Here is a 22,084-nt window from a genome sequence, read left to right as displayed (position 1 = left end):
TGATTTTAGTATATATGAAAAAGAAAACATGCAATTTAGTGTTTAACTCACTCTGACAGTTCTCTTTTAAAGGAAGCATTAAAAAAATCCCCTTTACCAAAGGTACTACTTAAAGACACCATTATTTTGTTTCTAATTGCTTTCTTCTTACCACTGTGATGTTCTGTTTCCCCAGACATGAAACTTTGAAAAGGTGCTATCATTGTCACTAAAACATACTAAGGTTTGGGCTTTTGAGATATGTAGTAGCCTTGAAAAATCTGGAGGAAAGCCAGGTACACTGCCAGAAAGAACTGGAGATTTTCAAAGATTTTCAGTAGATAGTGACCTGAATTGGGATTAGGTCCTCTTGCCCTCTGTCTTCTACAAACTGGTAACCATTATTAAATCCAGAATTTTTCTCTCCAGTCTCTTACTGCCATACTGCTCTCTATTTAAGACTGTATAGGTGCTGAAAAACTAGTATTACAGGTGTCAAAACCAGTGTTTTATGTCCTGTTTTAAGAGCCATGTCACATTATTTATATGCCTGGGCTTTCTAAAAATAATAAATTAACTTTCAGAAGTGTTTCAAAAAGTTAGTATTTGGAATAATGACTCACCTGTAATAACTCATCCAGTAAGTACGTTTTTGGGGGTTATATACTGAGTTTTTAGGATATGAGATCAAGGAGCTCTTGGTCCAGTTTGTGATACAGAAGACAAGAAACAGATTTTCAGTTCTGCACAGTATTTTCACAGACCACAGGAGAACCTGTTTGGGGAAGGCCTCTTTAAGAAGGTGAAGCCAAAACTAAGTTTTGAAGGACTAGTACAAATAGACCGTACAGATGGATGTTTTATGAAGAGGGAGCACCTGAAAAAGTCACAGAAGTATGAATTTTTTTAAATGAAAAATTTTTTCTACTTTTTCCTTTTGGAAAGTGTGATTATTCTTTTTCTTAATTGGCAAAGTAATTGAAAAATGAGCCTTCTTTTTACATTGGAGCCCAGTCTTAGTTTCTTTTGTGTTCTTCAGAAACTGTCTATACCATTACAAGACTATGTTTTTAAAAATAAGTGGAGTCGTACATGTATACTTTACTACACTTCATTGTGTGCTCAGTTTTGTTTTTTTCTCTCTCCCATCTAATGGTCCATCTTGGAGACCTTTGGTGGAGAGCTTTTGAACACGGGTTTTACAAAGAGGAGTTGACATAGTCAATTCCATATTTTTGGTACTCTGAGGGTTAAATGGTAGTAATGTAACAGTGCTGAGTTCCTGGTGTTGACGATTGTGATGCCTGCTGTTGTGGCTGTCTACAAAAATACCTGTATGTGAAATTTGTAGTTCCTTCTTGGACTGGATAAAGTTTGCCTGCTTCTAGAATATACTTGTACTTTTCATATTAAAAACAATTAATCTTTAAACATGAGTATATGTAATAGGTTTATATATGTGTAAATATAATGACAACTAAGAAATAGCATATAAATCATTTCATAACAGTATTCTGGGTCTCAAATTCCATATGAAATGGAGTAACGGGAAGGAGGGCGCCTCAAAAAAGAATTTCAGTCTTGACTTTGATGATTAGAAAAAAACACAGGTTAAGAGTATTTTTAAAAACTATCCACTAGTCAGATTTAAAGCAAGTAATAAACCTTCTAAGTCACTGGAGAGTATAAAACCAACAAAACATAGTCTATAAGAGTAATAGGCCATATATATATATATATATATATGTTTGATGTTCATATATATGTGTTTGATATGTATATATTCCATCCAGAAAATATTTAATAACAAGGGAAAACACAATATAAACTATATGCAGGATGATCCCAGTTTTGTGTGTATGAGAAACATAGTTACATAGGGAAAAGAGATAGAAAGGAGAATAAGATTGAGTGATTTCCTCTAGGCAGTGAAATTTTGGTTGGTTTTTGTTTTCTCCTTTGTTCTTTTTTTATATTTAAAGATGTTAATATATATGTGCATATATATAATATCTATACAACTCCCAGTCAATAAATGTTCTTTAACAATTAAAATGTGCAGTATTCTATTCTATATTTTATAAAATCTAAAATAATCTAAAATACTTTATGGTTTTTCAATAGAAAAATATCTGTTTATTTCTAGGCTTATTGGTGGGCAGTATTACTTATGGGAATTGCCCTGATTATGTTAATGGCCGGATTCATTAAGATATGCAGTGTTCATACTCCGAGTAGTAATCCGAAGTTGCCTCCTCCTAAACCTCTTCCAGGTAAGACAGTTTGAGCAACGTATATATATATTTTTTAACTCAGAACCATTCAGCAGGTAGAATTGAATTATAAATGAGTCTTTAGTAACTAATTTTATTGTACTTTCTCCTTGAGTGAGATTACTGGATGAATTATTTAGTTGATTTTCAAGTGTGTTTGTAATCAGTCCAATCTAGGTAATGGCTGCCAATTTAATGCTAATCTTTTCTGAGAAATATTTAGACCTAGAAAGTTTTATTTTTGCTTGGTACTTTTTTTTTCATATTCTAAATTTTTCCTTTTTTGTTTTTATTGTGATAGGCTGCTTTTAAATGACTGATCTTTCTATTCTAATAGCTATGCTTGTGTTACTGTTTTTTAATGCTGTAGTCTTGAAATACTTTCTGGCACATAAGCTCATTTTCCTTAGGGGTATTGCATATGGGGAAATACAGATCCCAGACTGTGGGAGAGTCTTGGGTAGAAGCTTCAGTCACCAAATAACCACAGTTATTCTCCACCTCTGAAAACAACTCCTAAGGTTTACTCTCTACTCTTGAACTCTAATGGAGACACTGCTGTGGGATGAGAGCCTCTTTAGGTTTAGTACCGTAGATCTGGAGGAGAAAAGGGTAGGAAGCAACTGCTACAGATTATTTAGTTCCCATCTCTCTCTCCCTCGCCTTCCCCAAGGTATTTGTGGCTTCCATGCTGCCCTCAGAACAGCTGGACCATAATTCTGTTCACTGTAGGTGTGGGGCAGGGATTGTCGCAAGGCAGTGGCAGAGGAGAACTAGAGCTAAATGATGGCAGTTCCCTCTCCACTAAGTCCCTTGCCTCAGGCCAAGTCTGCCACCCTATACAAAGTAGTTAAAATTAAGGGTTTCTTAACATTTTCTCTGTTTTCTGTCAGTTGTTGCCTTGCATTTTATCTTTCTTGGGGAAAGAGAGCTCAGCAGTCATACTGGGACAGTATCTTGGGGGACTCAGAGGAGATTTGATTTTGATAAAATTGCTTTTCGTAACTGTATAATGTTAGCACTCTGGAATTTATGTCAATTTCTTAGGGACTTCCAAGGGCCACATGACACTTTTTAGATACTTTATCAATTAAGGTCTTATTCAGTGAAACAGTTCTTATACTTGATTTCACTTTAAGCAAATCCCACCTTTAAAGACTTAAACTAGCTGTCATTTATTGACTCCTCACAAAAAGAGTTAAGCACTTTTACATGAGTTACTGTATAATCCTCCCAATAGACTATGTGAGTTATTTATGTTGTACAGAGTAAGCATCTGAGTTTCAGAGAAGTCAAGTCATTTGCTCAAAGATAGTAATTTCTTCATCATACATCCTGTCCTCAGAATCCATATTAATCTAATAGTTTTGGTTCTCAAGCACTTGAAGTGTGGCTAGACTCACTTGAGATGTAAGTATAAAATATATACCAGACTTGAAAGACTTAGAATGAAATTTTTCGTTAATAATTTTTTATATTGATTTTATCTTAAAGTGTATTTTGGCTATATTGGCTTAAGTGAAATGAAAAATATCAAAATTATTTTAACTGCTTTTTTGTTCCTTTTTCATTAGGGCTACCAGAAAATTAAAAATTATATACATAATGCATATTATATTTCTGTTGGATAATACTGGTCTAGAACCTTTCTCATCAGAATGGCAGCTTTGTTTTTAAAGATTAAAGAGCTCACAGCAAATTTGTTTCACTTTTGTTTGTGACTCACAGGCACTTTAAAGAGGAGGAGGCCTCCACAGCCCATCCAGCAGCCCCAGCGTCAGAGGCCCCGGGAGAGTTATCAGATGGGACACATGAGACGTTAACTGCAGCTTTTTGCCTTGGTTCTTCCTAGTGCCTACAATGGGAAAACTTCACTCCAAAGAGACACCTATTAAATCATCATCCCCAAACTCAACCCTCACAAATAACAGTCGAAGAAAAAAATGGCAAGAGATCGTGTCCTCAGACCAGGTGGAATTACTTAAATTTTAAAGCCTGAAAATTCCAATTTGGGGGTGGGGGGTGGAAAAGGAACCCAATTTTCTTATGGACAGATATTTTTAACTTAATGGCACAAAGTCTTAGAATATTATTATGTGCCCTATGTTCCCTGTTCTTCGTTGCTGCATTTTCTTCACTTGCAGGCAAACTTGGCTCTCAATAAACTTTTATCACAAATTGAAATATATATAAATATATTTTTTTCAACTGCCAATCAAGGCTAGGAGGCTCGACCACCTCAACATTGGAGATATCACTTGCCAATGTACATACCTTGTTATATGCAGACATGTATTTCTTACGTACACTGTACTTTGTGTGCAATTGTAAACAGAAATTGCAATATGGATGTTTCTTTGTATTATAAAATTTTTCCGCTCTTAATGAAAAATTACTGTTTAATTGACATACTCAGGATAACAGAGAATGGTGGTATTTAGTGGTCCAGGATTCTGTAATGCTTCACACAGGCAGTTTTGAAATGAGAATCAGTTTACCTTTTTCTTATGATGGAATTGGTTCTGATAATCGATTTGTCTTTGTCAAATGGCTGCTAAGAGCACATGAGTGACTACGCTGAAGAACACACATTTCAAGAGTTGTGCAGACTGAACACATGCAGCATACTACTTCAGAATTCTATATGTAAATGTCTGATTTCTGCTTACTTATTTTAAACTAATTCAGTTCCATTGTTGAATTGATAGGTGATGTTTTATTCATGCTTTGGTAGAAATTATGTCAGTGGAATGATTCTTTTTATTTGTAGCCTCTTTTTTATGTTTTCCATATATCTCAAGTATGCTACTTACGTTTTTGGTTTTGTCTGATATGGAAAAGAAAAGTTGTGTCTTTATCAAAATATTTGAATGTTTTTTTTTAGCATATCATCACTGATCATTGGTAACCACTAAAGAAGAGTGATTTGCTCAACTCATAGTTAGAACTGTAGATAGACCTGATGTTTTTTTCCATAAAATATTTTAACAGCAGTGAAGATGAAACAGCACAATGTCCCATTCCAAATTTATTTTTTAAACAGTTGTAAATAATTGGCTTTTTAAAGAAAGAAAGCAGAAGCGTTTAATGTATTAACAGGCTTATTGCTATGCAGGAATGGAAGGGGGCATTACAAAAATATTTTAATCTTGTGACGTATTTATTGCTTATGTTTTCCAACTACATCACTTAAATTAGAAGTAAACAGCTATGATTTTCCTGGCTTCATATAGGAGGCCAATTTAGAACAAGTTGAAAAGATTTGTGTTTTGGCTTTTTTTTTCCTTTTTTCTTAAGAGTATAAGGTTTACACAATCATTCTCATAATGTGACGCAAGCCAGCAAGGCCAAAAATGCTAGAGAAAATAATGGGATCTCTTCCTTGTAAACTTGTACAGTATGTGGTGACTTTTTTCAAAATACAGCTTTTTGTACATGATTTAGAGACAAATTTTGTACATGAAACCCCAGATAGACTATAAATAATTCTAAACAAACAAGTAGGTAGATATGTATGTAATTGCTTTTAAATCATTTAAATGCCTTTGTTTTTGAACTGTGCAAAGGTTGGAAGTGGGTTTGCATTTCTAAAATGACTTTTATTCTGCAAGAGTTCTTAGTAACTTCTTGAGTGTGGTAGACTTTGGAACATGTACATTTTTTGCTTGTAATGTTATCCTGTGGTAGGGTTTTGGCAGGTACACCCTGCCCCTATTTTATTCTGAGTCTAAGTTAAATGTTTTCTGAAAAGAGATATGTGCACTGAACTCTTTCCACTGCAAATTAAGATGTGGTAAAACAAAAGGATCAAGACAAATGAGATCTAATACTACTGTCAGTTTAATGTCCACTGTGTTTTATACAGTATCTTTTTGTTCACTTTGGAAATTTTTACTAAAAATTGCAAAAAATAAAGTATTGTGAAAAGATGTAAGGTTTTTTGAAACTTGAAATGCATTAATAAATAGACTTGATTAAATCAACTTGAAGGTCCCATAGTCTTTGAACTCTGAGAAAGAACTCTAAGAAGCAGCTTCCCACAGGGCAACCTTTTCTTACTAAATGAAAGAGACTGTTAAGCAGAAAGAAAGAGAGTGCCTCTTCTCATACAAGTCCATGGGAAAGATTAATGATTATATATCTCTGTGTCTACAAACAATGAACATTTCAAAAACAGTTTCAACAGCTTTACATTATTTCTAATCAATATTCAAAGTGTTGGAAAGTGTCAGTGTTGGTGGAAGAGCTCACATTTTGGAAACTGTGGTCTTACATGTATTTTGCAAAGTTCTGAATGCGAAGTACTTATTTTCAAACTCTAGTTTAATGATAAATAGATTTTGAAAATTTGAGCCACATTTTCCTGCTTTGTTAAATTCATAGCAAATAAGGAGAGAACTGACATACCAGTCTTATCTAGGAGAAGAATTAGAAGCCTAGGATGGTGCCCTATACAGAAAAATCTGCCCAAAGTTCTTTTTTCTTTTTAAATTGAAGCAAGCTATAAATAAGTAGTATTCGTCAAAGGAGTAAGTGTACAGTACTTTTTAGGTACTTTAATTTAAAAACATCAAAATATGTATTATGTTCAGTTTTATTTATGAAATATTATTGGTTATTTCAGATTATTGTAAATTTGTTATTTTTACTTTAGAGTTGAAAGCTTAAATTTTGTTTAGGATTTTTTCCCCCCGTTTTCTAAATTCAGGCAACAACTCACAAATGAAATCAGCAATAAAGTAAATTATTGCAGGTTGTGGAATTAGTATTCCCCATAGTGTCAGCCTATATCGTACAGTTTTAGGGAAGTCTACTTTATCTGATCAGTTTTGTGTTATGAGATGTCTTCAGCATTTTGTGCTTTGGGTATTTCATTTTTGTCATATTCACAGATGAAGGTTTCTCTTAAGTCCTTATCTCTGTCCCTGTGCTCTGTACATTTTTAAGGCCCAATGATGATTATTTCTTCAAAGATGGAATTAGTGTCCTTGGCAGCTGTCAGTTGTGGGTGCTTGTGCGATAAAGGTATCATGGCCACATTTTTAAAAAGGGGTCCTTTTAGAGATGCAAATTGAAATACTTAAAAATGAATTGATATGGTGTTCAGGCTTTGCTTAAAAATAATCCAGTTGTTGGACTCGGGTAGTGTGGGGGATTATAGTTGAAACAGGGTTGACCATGAGTTGGTAATTGTTGAAGTTGGGTGATGGGTACTTGGGGATTCATTTTACTATTTTTCTCTACCTGTGTTTATAGCAGGATTTTTCCAACAAAAGTTTTTTTTAATGTGAAACAAATTCACATAAAAACTCATTCATTAATGTTTTCATTTTACAATTCAGGATGATGGCCTATATTCATAATGATTTTTTATAATGATTTTTTTTTAGTGGAATTAAAGTTGAACCAGGCAAGCTAACATAATTATATTCTGCTCCAGTTACAACGAATGATTAATTGAGTTTAACTGCTAGGGTGAATGCTTGAAGCTATCAGTCATTCAGCAGTCTTAGCAAGCAGGCCATTAGATCCCTCTTTATTTGCTGATTTTTGTTGGTCTTCCTAGCTATCTAAGAATAATATTTATTTTCTGTTAAAACATATCAGGAAGTATGATTAGGTTATCCACGTTTAACTTGTGTGCCCCATATTAGAATAAATGTTAAGAAGCTCAGTACAGTAAACTATATTCCACTCTGTTTTGTTGAAATGTTGGTGACCCCCTAGAGGTGAAACTGTCCGATTTAAAAGATATCCTGGTATTACTTGTTTTCTGTGAAAAGAAATTAGAATAATTTGATACAGTATAGGTTGTTTTATATAAAAAGCACTTCCATTGCATGAGTTTCAGAAATCATCTTGTAAAATAAAGGCTGTTTGGTAATAAGCAAATCAGGAAATTTTATCCTTCATTCTAAATGTATATTTTATTATTCTTTTTTACTCTTGCCTTTTGTGTATGGGAGGTAGCCTTTTATTTCTCAACACAAAAGGCCAGTTTTTATAAATTAAGGTATCAAGATACTGTGATTAACTTCTCATTATTTAATTTTGTGATTGTAGTTAGTTTTCAGTTTTCGTAAGTCCCTGTTAGTAGCAGCTCTGTTTAAGTGAATTGGCCTGTTCAACATTTTTTCCCCCTTCTTCCTTGAGATCTTACCAGAGGATGTTTGGAATTCTTTGGTATGCATGTGCTGATTTGCATGGACTGGTGACCACTGTTATTCATTGGGCAGATACAGCTTAAGAACTTGGCTGTGTCAGCACCTCTGTTAGATAGGAATACGGTAGTGAAGTTAACCATGTCCCTGCCCCTCGTGTCGCTTATGGTCTGTGAAGTGAGACAGATATTAATCAGGTAATCATGTGAATACATGTACAATTCCAAACATGATAAGTGCTATAAAGGTAGGCCTTTGGTAATCCAAGAGCCAGTCAGCAGGATGGGACTGAGGGAAGAGGTGGGAACTAGCTAGGAGGGCCAGAGAATCCTTTCCCAGCAAAGTGATACTTGAGCCCCAAGGATGAAGAGAGATTAAATGGGTTACGTGGGGTTTTAAAGAATGTTGAATGGCTATATACTGGGCACTGATAGCTGATTCATCTTTGTGGAAATATATATAAACCTCACCATTCAGATTCCTTTGTGTATTTTTTAAAATGATTTTTCATTTTTGCATATTGTGTATTCATGTACTAAAAAGCTGGCTTCTACTTTGGCCAATGTCATACTTGATTATTGTTCGTCCGGATGTTGGCCCAACAGTTTGGGAGTTTTGCAAGGCCCTCTGCTTTTCAGACCTTGACTTCTGTTTCATGACTGCCATAAGCTTGGGACAGGACATCTAACTTTCTGCCATGCTGAGTGAAGTGTCCATCTGATCTGTTGTTCCTTAACATTCTGTATGTCCTTCCGTCATAGCACGTACCACGTTGTAATGTAATCCTGTCTAGTCTAAGCAACCCTTTTTAAGAATCATCTGTACTGGGTGCTACTTCAGTTCCCATTCAGTTAGCAACTGGCTGCATTTTGTCCTCACAGCCCACCTGGGACTGCAGTCCAAGTCTCAAGGAACTCATAGTCTAGAGGAAAAAAGAGCCCAACAATTACAACGCAGAGGGATTTGTGCTGTGAAATATTCAAATACAGAGCGGCTGGATGCTCAGAGGTGTATATGGGAGCCATGATGACTTCCCAAGGGAGATATGCTCGAGCTGACTTTGGAGTTTTGGTTAAAAGTTTGCTCTAACTCTTCCAAACTTAGTGTCAAAGGCTTTTAGAAATGTTGTAATTGCAGGGCTGTTCCTTTGACTGCGTCATGCGTTGTCATACTTCCATGCCAGTGCGTATGCTTTCCCCTCTGCCGGGATTGCTCCTTCCCTCTTTGTTCTTTACAGAACTGCACTTTATGAATCTCCATTTCCTTGAACTTGGCTGCAGTAAGTGTTCAATAAATATTTGTAATTTAATAAAGGGTGTGTGCTTTGTAAATAGACAATGAAGCTAATTTCACAAGATCAGCACAAAAGTTAGTCTCTTTACAACACATCACTGACACCTGTACTACAGGTTTAATCGTTTCTGATTTCTAATTCCCCTGGCAGCATAGCCTTCTTGCCTCACCTCACCTCCCAGGGAGAAATTTTCTTTCAAAATCTAGTAATCCCTTGAACTTATAGAATGTAAAATATATCTACCACATTTTGCACGAGTGGGAAAAGCACAGTTTAGCTTTGGAGCACATAAACAACAAATTGTGATTCCTGGCACAAGAGGAAATGGATTAAAGAAGCTAGAATTAGAAATTAACTGGGGAGGCCTAGCTGCTTTGTGTGTATGGACAAGTGTTTTCTTTAGCTAAATCAACTGTGATTTTTTTTATTTTGCTATTTCATGATGGTAAGTGGAAGTTAAACATTTAGTGGGTAGTATTTTCCTGCAGCAAACCTGCTGATCAACATTTTTCTGTAGAGTTTTTGTGTGATTCCATAGGTTTTTAAACAAATGTTCAGAAAAAAGAAGTGGGGAGGGATTATGGATTCCAGAGTCAAATGGAAATGCTGAATTAAAATCAAACAGGTTTTCTTTACTTTTATCTTCATTTATTGATTTTTTAAAAAGTATTCCTTAGAGTCTCTGCTCTGCTAACACTGAAGTGACCTTTAGTAGAGTCTTAGTAGGTGGTGTTCCCAAGCTAGTTAACTCTTCAGCCCTTTTTTCTCCAAGACAGTCTGGGTTCTGCAAAAACATTTTTGGAGTTTCTGCTGAGATGGCTTGTGCCTTTGTAGGTCCCCTGGCTAGGGACAGGTTCTCCTAACCTAAAGAGTTCTCCCTGGGGTGTGGATTTTCATGTGTGTTACAACACTTGGCATCGAGAGACAGTGGGTGACGAGATTCAGAGGACAGGCCGTGAGCCTACTCCTTTGCTCCTACAAGCTGCTTTGCCTTCCGTGGCACATTAAAGCAGCTGCCTGGGACAGTGGTCTCCAACTTTGTTGTACCCCATATTTAAAAATCTTGAGTATATACTCCTAATATGGAAATATTTATTTATACTTCATACAATGTTATTATTGCACTACTACTATGTATGTTTTTAAAAAAATGCAGAAATCATAAAGGGATGAGATAAAAATGAATGGAAGTTTCTTCCCACATTCCAGCGGGTCATTTTGCACACACCTTGGTGTGTACCCAACCCAGTTGGTAAATCTCTGGCTTTAGAGACAGAATCTAAATATCTTCCAAATCAACTACCAATACCCTGCCCACATTCCTGGCTTAAATTTGCATTCCAGTGAAACACTGTAGCTATTAAAGAATGCAGGCCACTTCTAGGTATTTACTTCCAAAGATGTCCGAGATATAGTTAAGTGGAAAAAACAAGTATTAATGAGTATGTATGGCATGATTTCTTGTATGTGAAATTTTTTAGTTTGTAAAAATATATAATTTATGTATAGAAATGTCTAGATTGATACAGTAAAATCTACTATTTCTGAGCACTGGAATTAATGGTCTTGAGAAAGGAAGAGGATTTTTAATTTTTACTTTTTATTCCATATTGTTTGAATTTTTTATGAATTCATTCTTTTTATAATAAATAATTTAAAAAACTACTAAATACATTGTGACGTCAAATATGTTATACACTGTTAGTGTTGATTGTTGAAGTTGGGTGATGGGAACATTTGGCTTATACTATTTCTACTTTCATGTATATTTGAATATTTTTATGAAAAAAAAGTTACAAACAAAAACGAATGCATTGGAGAAAGAGTCTGTAGGAACATCCCGCGAAGTTAACAGTGATTTTCTTGGGGGTGGGAGCAGGAGAGTTGGGAGTAGAACTTCATGTAGTTTCTCCCCATTTGTTCTATGAGCATGTATTGCTTTCACAATGGGAAAACATAATTAAAACACACACTGCAGAGCCCCCAGTGCAGTTTTATGAGTAGACAGGAGTATAAAATACTTGTTTGATTTCCCAGATACTAGTTAGTTTCTAAGGGAATACACAAAGTGAATGTGCAAGCCAAGAGTGTAATGTGTAGGACTCAGCTGTTCCACATTAAGATCTTGAGGTTTGTATTATAATGTAAGAGGATTGAGTTTGTTATGTAATAGAAAGTGAAATTCAAGGCATTGCCAAGCGCCTCTGCACAGCCACAGCATCAGGAGAGCACGGTTAGCAGTCTGCCGTGAATGACCTGCACTGCTAGCTAGTTACCAAGCTCCATAATATGAAAGACAGTGTCTTTGAGTACCTAATTATAGCTCTCACACGGGGTACAAGGGAATTAATATGTAAAGAACGTTTTCTGTTGCTGACTGCAATGCAAGGCTGCATTCATAGACATATAGAATCTATAAGGAGGGAAATGATGGTTCATTAACTGTGACCTTGTAAAAGTTAGTTAAGCTGTGACCTTGTAAAAGTTAGTTAAGCTGTAGGTACTCATCTGTGAAATGAGGAGAATAATATTAAACACTTCAGGGGGCCTGTGATGGGGATTAAATGAGAATGTTTGTAAGGCACCTTGCATATGGTGAGCACTCAAATGCCAACTATTCTTATTTTCATGTGAAAAACTGCTTATTGAACTGAGAACATTTAGCTTGTGAGCAGGTGCTCCCTGATTTTAAGTATCTTCTCAAATAGCCATGTAGGGCTGATGGGTCTTTGGTTAAACCCATTACCTTTGTGAAGTTTAAGAATGGGCATGTAACTCAATCTGGCCAGTAAAATGTGAGGGGATTTCTTTCTCTGGATGTTGTCGTGTTGAAGTGTGCTGCCTGGAATTGTAGCAGCCAACTTGTTATCAGCCTGAGAAGAAGCCAGCATCAAGGATGGCAGAGCAGAGAAAGAAACAGAAAAACTCTTCACCTAATAACATTACCAACCATCCCTGAAGCCCACTTTACCTCGAGACTTCCTTTTCTTGAGATTAAAAAGAAAATGTAAAAAATTGTAAGCCACTTGCAGTTAGCTTCTCAAAGCATTATAATTAATAGAACCTACACTAGAGAAGAGTTGAGCTAGGGGTGGTAGCATTTATTGTCATATTTTATTGAGCATTCGAATGTAAAAATAAACAAGGAATGAAGAAGTTCTGACATATGAGGAATGGAGGGTTCTGAAAAGATAGCAGCTTTAACATATCTTGCCTCTTTTCTACTTGCAATTTAACCCACCTGCCTTTCCCGAGAAAAGCAGCTGCTGGAGCCTCCAAGACACAGACAAGTCTGGGAAGGTGGGTGAGGCTTCAGGCTCTGGCAGAATCCTGACAGGACTGTAACAGGGAGGAAGGGGTAAGGGGGAGTGTACCTGCTCTCTCTGGTTCCTGAGGAGCTGAATGCTGGGATGAGTTGACTTTACCCCTGAGTTGGGAAGGTGAAAAGATTAGGGAAGGCTTCTACCTAGTGCGTCACCAGAGGACTGGTAACCCATCTGCTCCTAAACTTGGGCCAGGGGAGACTGAGACTACTGTTCCTTCTACTGCTTTGGGAATGCTGCCACTTATGGAACCCAGTACATGGGAGGGAACCACAGGGAGCAAACAAAAATAAAGAAGATTCCTAATGGGGTCCAGCTGCCAGGGAGAATTACAAGGAGAACCCTCAGTACATAAATAGCTGCTGGCATAGGTAACAAAGCAAAAGAATAAGAAAACGTCAGGAGGTTTAAGTGCAGCACACACACACACACACACACACACACATAAATGAATTTTCTGAGATCAAAAAAGATTCTGATGCAAAAATTTCAAGAAATGATTGAAAGAAAATTACTACTGTTAGTGTCTGAATTAGTGTCTTGGAAGATAAGAGAAAGATACACTTCAAAGCACAGAGCAAAAATACAATGAGATATAACAGGAGATGGATAGAAATTGAAAAGGGGTTGGGGAAGTGATAGAGGAGGCAGTTGTTGATATCAGCAAATGTTAACTTAGCTGAAAAGAGACTTGCATCTCACAGAGTTCTGGGAAGGATTGATACAAAGATGCCTAAGCATATTATATCTCTGAGCTATCTTACAAATTTCCGCAGAGAAGATCAAGTTACTCCTAAAGGGGAAAGAATCATCCTAGCATTGGACTTCTTATCTACAGCACTGGAAGCTACAATATGGAAAAATGCTAAGAAAAGAGGATTGTATGGAAATTGACCTAAGCATACCTCCCAAACCTTCAGCTCACTCAGTATTGCAAAATAACCCAATAATATGTTACCATTGCTTTTACTTACTGAGCAAACCTGAATACTCAGAAACCCAGAGAAGCTTGTCCCTCTGTTGAGTGTGTCTGGGTTCTCCACCTTATAAAAATCTATTGTTTTTTGGATTGATCACATTGCCATCTGCCTTGACAATTCTTCTAAAAACAGTCGAACTAAAAATAATGAGAGAATCTCAACAAGTCTGGGCATCAGAGGTGGGTGGAAAGGAGGAAAGTGTTCCAAAGGTCTCATCTGGGGAGTGGCTGAGGGACTGGTGGGGGAAGTGAAAGTATTCTCAGGTTTGGAGTGGAAGCTTTGGAAGAATTGAGTATTTTGGTGTAAGAAACATATGTCTGGTATTCATATAACAGTAAAGAAATAGAAATCTGATTATGAAAAAAAGGAAAGGGAAAGTAGCTGGAAATAGAATGCAGATCCACAAGAGATGATATTAAGTTGGAAAGGGGAAATAATATCAATTTGATCAATCTGCAAAAATAAATACAAGAGGAGGAAATAATAGAATAGAGGAGGAGCCTAATCATTACACAAAATGTCAATGGACTAGATTTTCCCATTAAAAGTCAGAGGCAGATTGAGCTAAAAACATAAATAAGCCAGCTATACACTATCTAGAAGAAAACATCAGAAACAAAATTTTAACAAAAAAAGTTGAAAATAAAGGAATGGACAAAGATTTCAAGCAAATATAGTGAAAAAGAAAATAGGAACAACATAATAGCAGTCAAGGAGAAATTTAAAGTTGAAGGCACTGTAAGAGGGATATTATGTAATAATATAAAGCATCTATGCAGAATTAACATTAGTAAACCTATGTGTACCAAACAATGTAAATGCAAAGACAACTTGACAAAAATATTATAAATTTCAAAACATTTTTTCAGAATCAGATATAATATACAAAAAATAATAGTAGAATTAATACAGTGGACATAATTTAATAAAAATAGTATCATCTTATATCCCTCAAGTAAAAAGAATTCAATATATACCCAATGGACCATTATAAAATTAATTATGTGCTTGATCATAAAGGAAGCCTTACCAATTTTAGAAATGAGATATTTTTGTAGCCATATTTAATTAGGAAGAAATAATTTAAAGGTGTTAAGAATAGCCTATTTAAAAGTTAAGGAATACTTCCTGGGTAACTTTTGGAGCAAATAAGAAAATAGAGCTGAAACTGTAAACTATCTAGAAAGCATTGAAGAAGGAAATGCTTTCTATAAATCTGTGCTCAAAGGAAATGTATAAACATACACACAGTTATTAAAGAAGAATAAAAATAAAAGTACTTGTTTTTATTTGCAGCAAGTTCTCTGGAAAGAATGAAATTAAGCAAAAGAAAATACAAAGAAGAAATTAATATAAACAGTTGGGACTGTGGAGGGACAAGTGAGGTGCAGAGGGCACAAAGTCATGCAAATGTCAACTGGTATCCTAGGCACCTCACCCCCAGTGTGTGGCACAAGTGAGGGGCAAGCACTTGCAAAATCTTGCCTCCCTGGATTTGGTGATGTAGATGCTTTGTTTGCTCTAGTCCCGGCCCTCACCGTAAAAGTGGAAGCTTTCTTAGGGAGACAAACGCATTGCTGTCAGTTCAGCATGGAAACATTAATTTATTTAATAAGTAGTGTTAGACCCACTTTTATCTATAGAGAAGAAAATAAAGTTGGTATTCTATCTCACACCAAATACAAACAAATTTCAGGTTGATGAAAGCCTTGAAGGTAGAAAAATAAAATTTCAGACGTAAATTTTCATTTTATACAATTTGCAATTCAAAGGTGAGGAAGTCTGTAACCAAATTAAGAAACCCATATGTTACAATAAATGTCAGATTTTTTTAACCTCAAAAATTTTAAACTACCATACAGCAAAGAACACTGTCATTAAAATCAGTAGAGGAATAGATTTGGAAAAATATTGGCAAAAAAAGCTGAAAATAGACAACAAACATGGCGTTGGCGGTGGCGGCGGCGGCTGCAACGGTGACGAAGACAGCAGCGGTGACGGCAGCGGCATTGAAGGAGGTGGGGGTTACTTGGTGCGGTGGTCAGGTGGTATAACGAACTGTAAACATCCAAAAAAAGAAAAAGAAAAAAGAAAAAAATGGGGGAAAAGAAACCAGAGCCTTTGGACTTCGTGAAAGATTTCCAGGAGTATCTGACTCGGCAGACCCATCATGTGAACATGATTTACGGCTCAGTTAATGGGGACAAAGAAGCAGAGGCTCTTCAGGGAGCTGGAACAGATGGTGGGCAAAATGGACTTGACCACCCATCTGTTGAAGTTTCCCTGGATGAAAACTCAGGAATGTTAGTAGACGGGTTTGAAAGGACCTTTGATGGGAAGCTCAAGTGTCGGTACTGCAACTATGCGAGCAAAGGAACAGCCCGGCTTATTGAACACATTAGAATCCACACAGGTGAGAAACCTCATAGATGTCACTTATGTCCATTTGCATCTGCTTGTGAACGTCATCTGGAAGCCCACATGCGCTCCCATACAGGAGAAAAACCATACAAATGTGAACTATGTTCCTTCTGCTGCAGTGATCAGAGTAATCTGTCTCATCATCGAAGGCGCAAGCATAAAATGGTGCCAATTAAAGGTATGCCTCAGAGCTCCTCTCCCACGAGCCCCGAGCCTCGGCCATCGCACACTCAGAGGAACTGCAGCCCCGTGGCGGGTCTGAGCAGTGAACTGAGTGCCCACACGAGTACTCCTAGCATAGGAAACAGCCAGCCAAGCACACCCGTCCCCACCCTGCCAGTCCAGGACCCGCAGCGTCTGCACCACTGCCAGCACTGTGACATGTACTTCACCGACAACATCCTTTACACTATTCATATGGGATGTCATGCGTATGAAAACCCTTTTCAGTGTAACGTGTGGATGCAAATGTAAAAACAAGTATGATTTTGCCTGTCATTTTGTAAGGGGGCAACATAACCAACACTGATTGAGAACAGTCACCTTATGTTTTAACTTGGGTTTTGCCTTTTTGTGTTTTTTAGTTTTGTCTGGCTTGTTTCGTCATCCCTAATAAGGTGTTGGCTAATTTAACATTTATACATTGTATTTATTGAATATAAATTTGACAGTGCTAACAAAATTTTTCTTTTTTACCCTTAAAAATCTGGTCAGAATCATATGTATTAGAACATACCATTAGACACATTGCTGTCTGTTTTTCCTTTTCATTTAGACATTTGAGAATTGGAGTGCAATCATAATCTTACAGGTATTCACTTACATTTGCCACATTTATGGTCCATAAAAGCTTCAAGGCTTATCTTGATATTTCAGTATATACACTTCAGCTAGATGGTATTTCTGCCACATTTGAAAATGGTAGAATTCTCAAAAAAATTGTTACAACTTATTTCAGTGTTTAGTAGAGGAATTTCTTTTAAAATGCTCTTAATTGAAATACTATTCAGTTCACATAGCATAAGTTGAATTGCTAGTTTCATTTCAACTGATAATAAAGTATTTCAGCATAGTAAATGTTTCTATTTTCCATGAAGGGAAAGGAAAGCAGTTAATTCTTTTTAAATTAAAGTTAGAAAAATATGAGATAAAAGTTCTGAAAAGAAAGGAAACTTTAGACTTTAAATAAAAAACGGGGTTTAATTTTTAAAATACCTGTTTATTCAGTTTCTAGTTTAATTAATTTTCTATTGAACTCTTTATTATAGTTAATTATAAAAACCACAGGCAAATACATGAGAATTCTAGAAATAGGATTATCTATGAAGATGCCATTTAAAAAAATTTGAACCTACATTTAAATCCTTCATTCTGATGTTACTAGTGTCAAGTGAGGTCAATTGCTTGGACCCTTATTATTTTTCCTATTCCTTTGATGACCAAAGGAACAGTGGAAGCCATCCATCTTATTCCTAGGAAATGCAGTCCTTCAAAAAAAAAATCTCTGGTTTCTTATTCCTGCCTTCTATGCATTTATTGCCCATAATTTCCAAGAACAGGTGGGTGTAGAAACATATGGAAAAATATAATGGTGAAATAATATTTTTAAAAATGAGACTACATGTCCAGAAGAAATTCTGGTCTCCTCCTCAGAATTGGCCATCTATTTTCTGTATATTCAAGTTGTGATGCTTATTTGCAGTTTGACCAGTTTTTCATGTACAGTGACAAAACTATATGGAAGCTGTCGTTGAATTGTCGCCTTAGTAGAAAAGGATAAAGTGTGAAAATAGATATAAAATGCATTTAAAGGTGGTATTTATTTACAAAAATAAGACTTGCTAAATATATCTAGAGTAATTAATTTTGAATAGGAGGCTATTGTTTTTATATTGTGTAATAACTAGCTTACTCTGAAGAGAGTTGGTCAAACAATAAAATATATTGTTACTAAAAAAAAAAAAGCTGAAAATAAAGAGTTAATGTGTTTCATAAAATATGTAGTTCTTACAAACTGACCAGAAAAGACAAGCATTCTAGTGGAAAGTTAGAATTTGAGCAGTTGTAACTGAATTGAACAATTAATTGGAATTTGAACAATTAATCCACAGTAAAGCAAATCCAATACACATAAGGAAAGATTCTCAAGCTCAGTAGTAAGTAACAAGGAGGTCGTCATTTAAACCCATCAGACTAGCAAAAAGTAAAATAAGCAGTAAATATTTCTGCTGGAATGAGATGGAGAGAGGAGAATAGGTACTCATAAACTGTTGGTGGGATTACAAGTTGTAGTGTTTTAGGAAAGCAATATAGCAACATCTAATACATTTAATTTAATTTTTTTTAGGAGAGCAAGGCAGAGGCTTTTATTTAGAAATGAAGTGAGAGGACAGAGCTCCTGGCTCAGGTCAGGAGGGGACAAGAGAACCCCCCTCAACATCTAATACATTTAAAAAAGTCATATGATACAGCAATTCCACTGCTAAAAATATTTTCCATAAATGGGTATATATAGGATATATGCATAGTTACATACATTAAAATAAATGTTAAATATAATTTTTTTGAGGGGCAAAAGGTTGAAAACAAATTGAAGGCACTTCAGTATGAGACTAACTGGATCAAGATACCACCATAGATTCACATATAAATCAAGTATAAAAATCAAACGAATAATCAATCATACTTGACCTGATTGTTTATAGTTCATAATGTGTGATCAAAACCGAAAGTTTCTGTGATGACTGCCCTTGTACTGTTCACCATGTAAGAACTTATTCACTATGAAAGAACTTGTTCACCATGTAAGAACTTGTTCGTTATGCTTCAGAAGATTGGAGACTGATGAGAATTAGGCTTGGGGTGGATTAATGATTGTGCATTGAGTCCCCTATACAGAATTTTATTGTTGTTAACAACCATTTGATCAATAAATATGAGAGATGCCCTCTCAAAAAAAAAAAAAAAGATACCACCATACCACCATAATGTAGAATATTATTATGCAGTCATCAAAAATAATGAAAGCTGTTAAGGATCGACCCAGAAAGATTTCAGGAGGTACTGTTGAATAAGAAAAACAATTTGTTCAAAGAAAAACTGTAATATAATTACACTTTTGCAAAACAGTAACATCTATCCATATGAGAATGTATATATGTATATATGTTTGGGTATATGACTAGAAAAATTTCAGTTACAATCCCACTTATTAATTAAGAATTGGAGGAAAAAGATTGTACTAACTCTACCTACATGGATAATTTTACTTATATAGAAGTTAGAAAAAAGATCCGTATCTCCTGACTTATAGGGATACTAATGATATATCATTAAACTAAAAAATAAAACATAAAAGGAAGTTGCAGAGAAATCTATTAACTGATTCTATTTTGGTGGAAACAACAGACAGACAAAGCCCTGAGTGTGTGTAAGTTCTCTAGAAATGTGAAGGAATAAGTAACAGGCAGTTACTACTTCTCTACTGTAGTTCACTGGAGTGGGGTTTCGGGGAGACGATTAGCCTTCTCTTTACATCTCTTTTCATTGTTTCGCATGTTACTTTTATGCTTTTGTAAAACATCTTAAAAGTGAGGAACTTAAAACAACCATAGAAACAAAACCCGAGAACACAGTACAGCTTCTGTCCTCAAGGAACTCACAGTCTCGAACACACTTTCTTCTGCTATTTGAGGCATGAATTTGGTCTCTGTGGCTTCCAGGGAAGAAACTAAGGAGGGGAAGTTATGGCCAGGCAGATTGCTTCCCTGGAAGTGCAGGAACCTCCCTTCACTGGAAGTGCTCAGCCACAGGTGTGATGTTCTCTTGAGAGGAAAGTTTGGGACTAGGTCACTGCTGTCCCAAATTTTCTGATGAGGTAACAATTACCCCGGGTACTTGTGAAGAATAAAAATCTCTGGGTCCTGGAGCCACTGAATTAGAATCTCCAAGGGAGTGTCCTGGGAAGTGGTATTTTCATTAGTGCCCAGGTGATGTATATCATCAGAGAAGGATGGGAAGCACTGACCTACATTCATGCTACACCCTGTGGCCTGGGGATCAGCCGTGGGGACGTGAGCAGTGGCACATCTCCTGGGAGCTTGCTGTAAGTGCAGGATCTTAGGCCCCGTGGCAGACTTCCTGAGTCAGAAATGGCATTGGACAAGGTCCTGTGCACAGTACAGTTTGAGAAGCACTGATCTAGATGACTCTTAGGGTCGCTCCCAACTCATATAGCATGAGACAGCTCTGAGCCTCTAGGACATCCTTTTGGTGATAGACCTATGTGAAAAGTAAAAATCTGGCCAAGGAACACAAGGGTTTTTTAATCAACTGACTGAGGCACATGCTAAGCCAGGATGAGAAGAGGCTAGTGGGTAGGCAGAGACCAGGGTGGGAAAGGAAGCCGACCCTACCCCAACCTGGCTTTGTTTTTGAACAGAATGAGTAAGCAGTGAACACTATCTATCTTGAACAGAGACAGTATCTGGACCTTATGATTTAATCCGAAAGACGAGACATACCTGTAAAAAGATAACTGTCACTGGTTACTGCACACGTATTTGTGAGATGGCAACTCTGCCACAGTGGGCTGAGCACTTAGAATAAAGCCTCAAACAGCTGGAAATGCTCCTTGACTTCACAGGGCTTCATGTCCAGCAGGGGCAACAGGCATTAGATAAATGGCTCCATAAATCACCAGGACTAGAATGAGCGAGGCACTTGCCTTGGGTGCACAATTTAAGGAGGGGCTCAGAAAACTCAATTATCAAGATAAGTAATATTTTAATGCACTGTTTTTGAAAAAATCCAAATTAATGCAAAAATCTGTGATGAATAAAACATCAAAATGTTATATAAAGGACAGGATTGGCAGTACTGATTTCTCATTTTGTTCATGGCTCCACGTGGCATAGCCACAAATAATTTTACCAGGAGAATTAAAAGATGTTAAGAGTACGTATAGCAGGGGAACTAATAGAAGCTTGTGTAGGGTGGGGTAATCCTTGTTAGATTTTCTCTGATGCAGTAACACCTAAATTGGGACTGGAGGCGTGTGAAGAATCTGGGAGAGGAGGAGGAGGTGTTAAGTGGCCCAGAGGCAGGAGAGATCTTTGCGCTCTGGAAGGAACTGAAAGGGTGGCCCATGTGTTTAGACGCCCGGTTCTCAAGTTAGCACGTGTTAGAATCACTGGGAAAGATTTTAAGTCTCAACCCAGGCCTTGCCCAGACCAAGAAGGAGAAAGTCTCCAGGGGTGAGGCTGAGACGTGGCAGGTTTTTAAAGCTCCTGAGGCAGTTGTGCAGGCTGGGTTGGGACCTGGTGGACACATCAGTGCATATCATTGGGATTCCAGGAGAAGAATGAAGTATGGCAACTTTTGGGATCGACTTCTGTATTCTTGCTTGTCTCTTTATTTCCCATCCATCCAACTTCCATCTAATCCCAGCTCTGTGGGGGAGCAGGCACTGCACTGGGCAGCTTGGCTTCTTGCCTTGCCCCACTAAACATGCATGGCTGCAATCCAAGCTTGCACAATCTTTGCGGCCACATTACCAAGGTGAACACTGAGGACAGTCAGCTTTGCTTGGGAGGAGCGTGCATTCATTTCATGTGGAACAGAATGCTTGTTTTCCTTCTCTCCATCCTCACGC

The 22,084-nt window shown here is 36.7% G+C and overlaps 1 protein-coding gene and 1 pseudogene across 3 annotated transcripts in view; both read left to right on the top strand.

The window, feature by feature from the left end:
- Positions 1–6,235, top strand: part of ADAM10 (ADAM metallopeptidase domain 10) — a 145,270-nt gene extending 139,035 nt beyond the window's left edge. For all 3 annotated transcript variants that reach the window (XM_017654155.3, XM_037020967.2, XM_073211907.1), the window contains 2 exons: positions 2,126–2,252; positions 3,981–6,235. In XM_017654155.3, the coding sequence (XP_017509644.3) occupies positions 2,126–2,252; positions 3,981–4,075 (222 nt within the window). In that variant the 3' untranslated portion in view covers positions 4,076–6,235. The remainder of the gene's footprint in view (positions 1–2,125; positions 2,253–3,980) is intronic.
- An 8,862-nt stretch (positions 6,236–15,097) lies between these two features.
- LOC108393395 (zinc finger protein Pegasus pseudogene) lies at positions 15,098–19,024 on the top strand (annotated as a pseudogene).
- The last annotated feature ends 3,060 nt before the right edge of the window (positions 19,025–22,084 follow it).

This window comes from Manis javanica, chromosome 8, assembly GCF_040802235.1.
Source record: "Manis javanica isolate MJ-LG chromosome 8, MJ_LKY, whole genome shotgun sequence".
NCBI classification, from domain to species: Eukaryota; Metazoa; Chordata; class Mammalia; order Pholidota; family Manidae; genus Manis; species Manis javanica.
The sequence above is the reverse complement of the archived record's forward strand: the minus strand, read 5'-3'. Positions and strand labels throughout refer to the sequence as shown.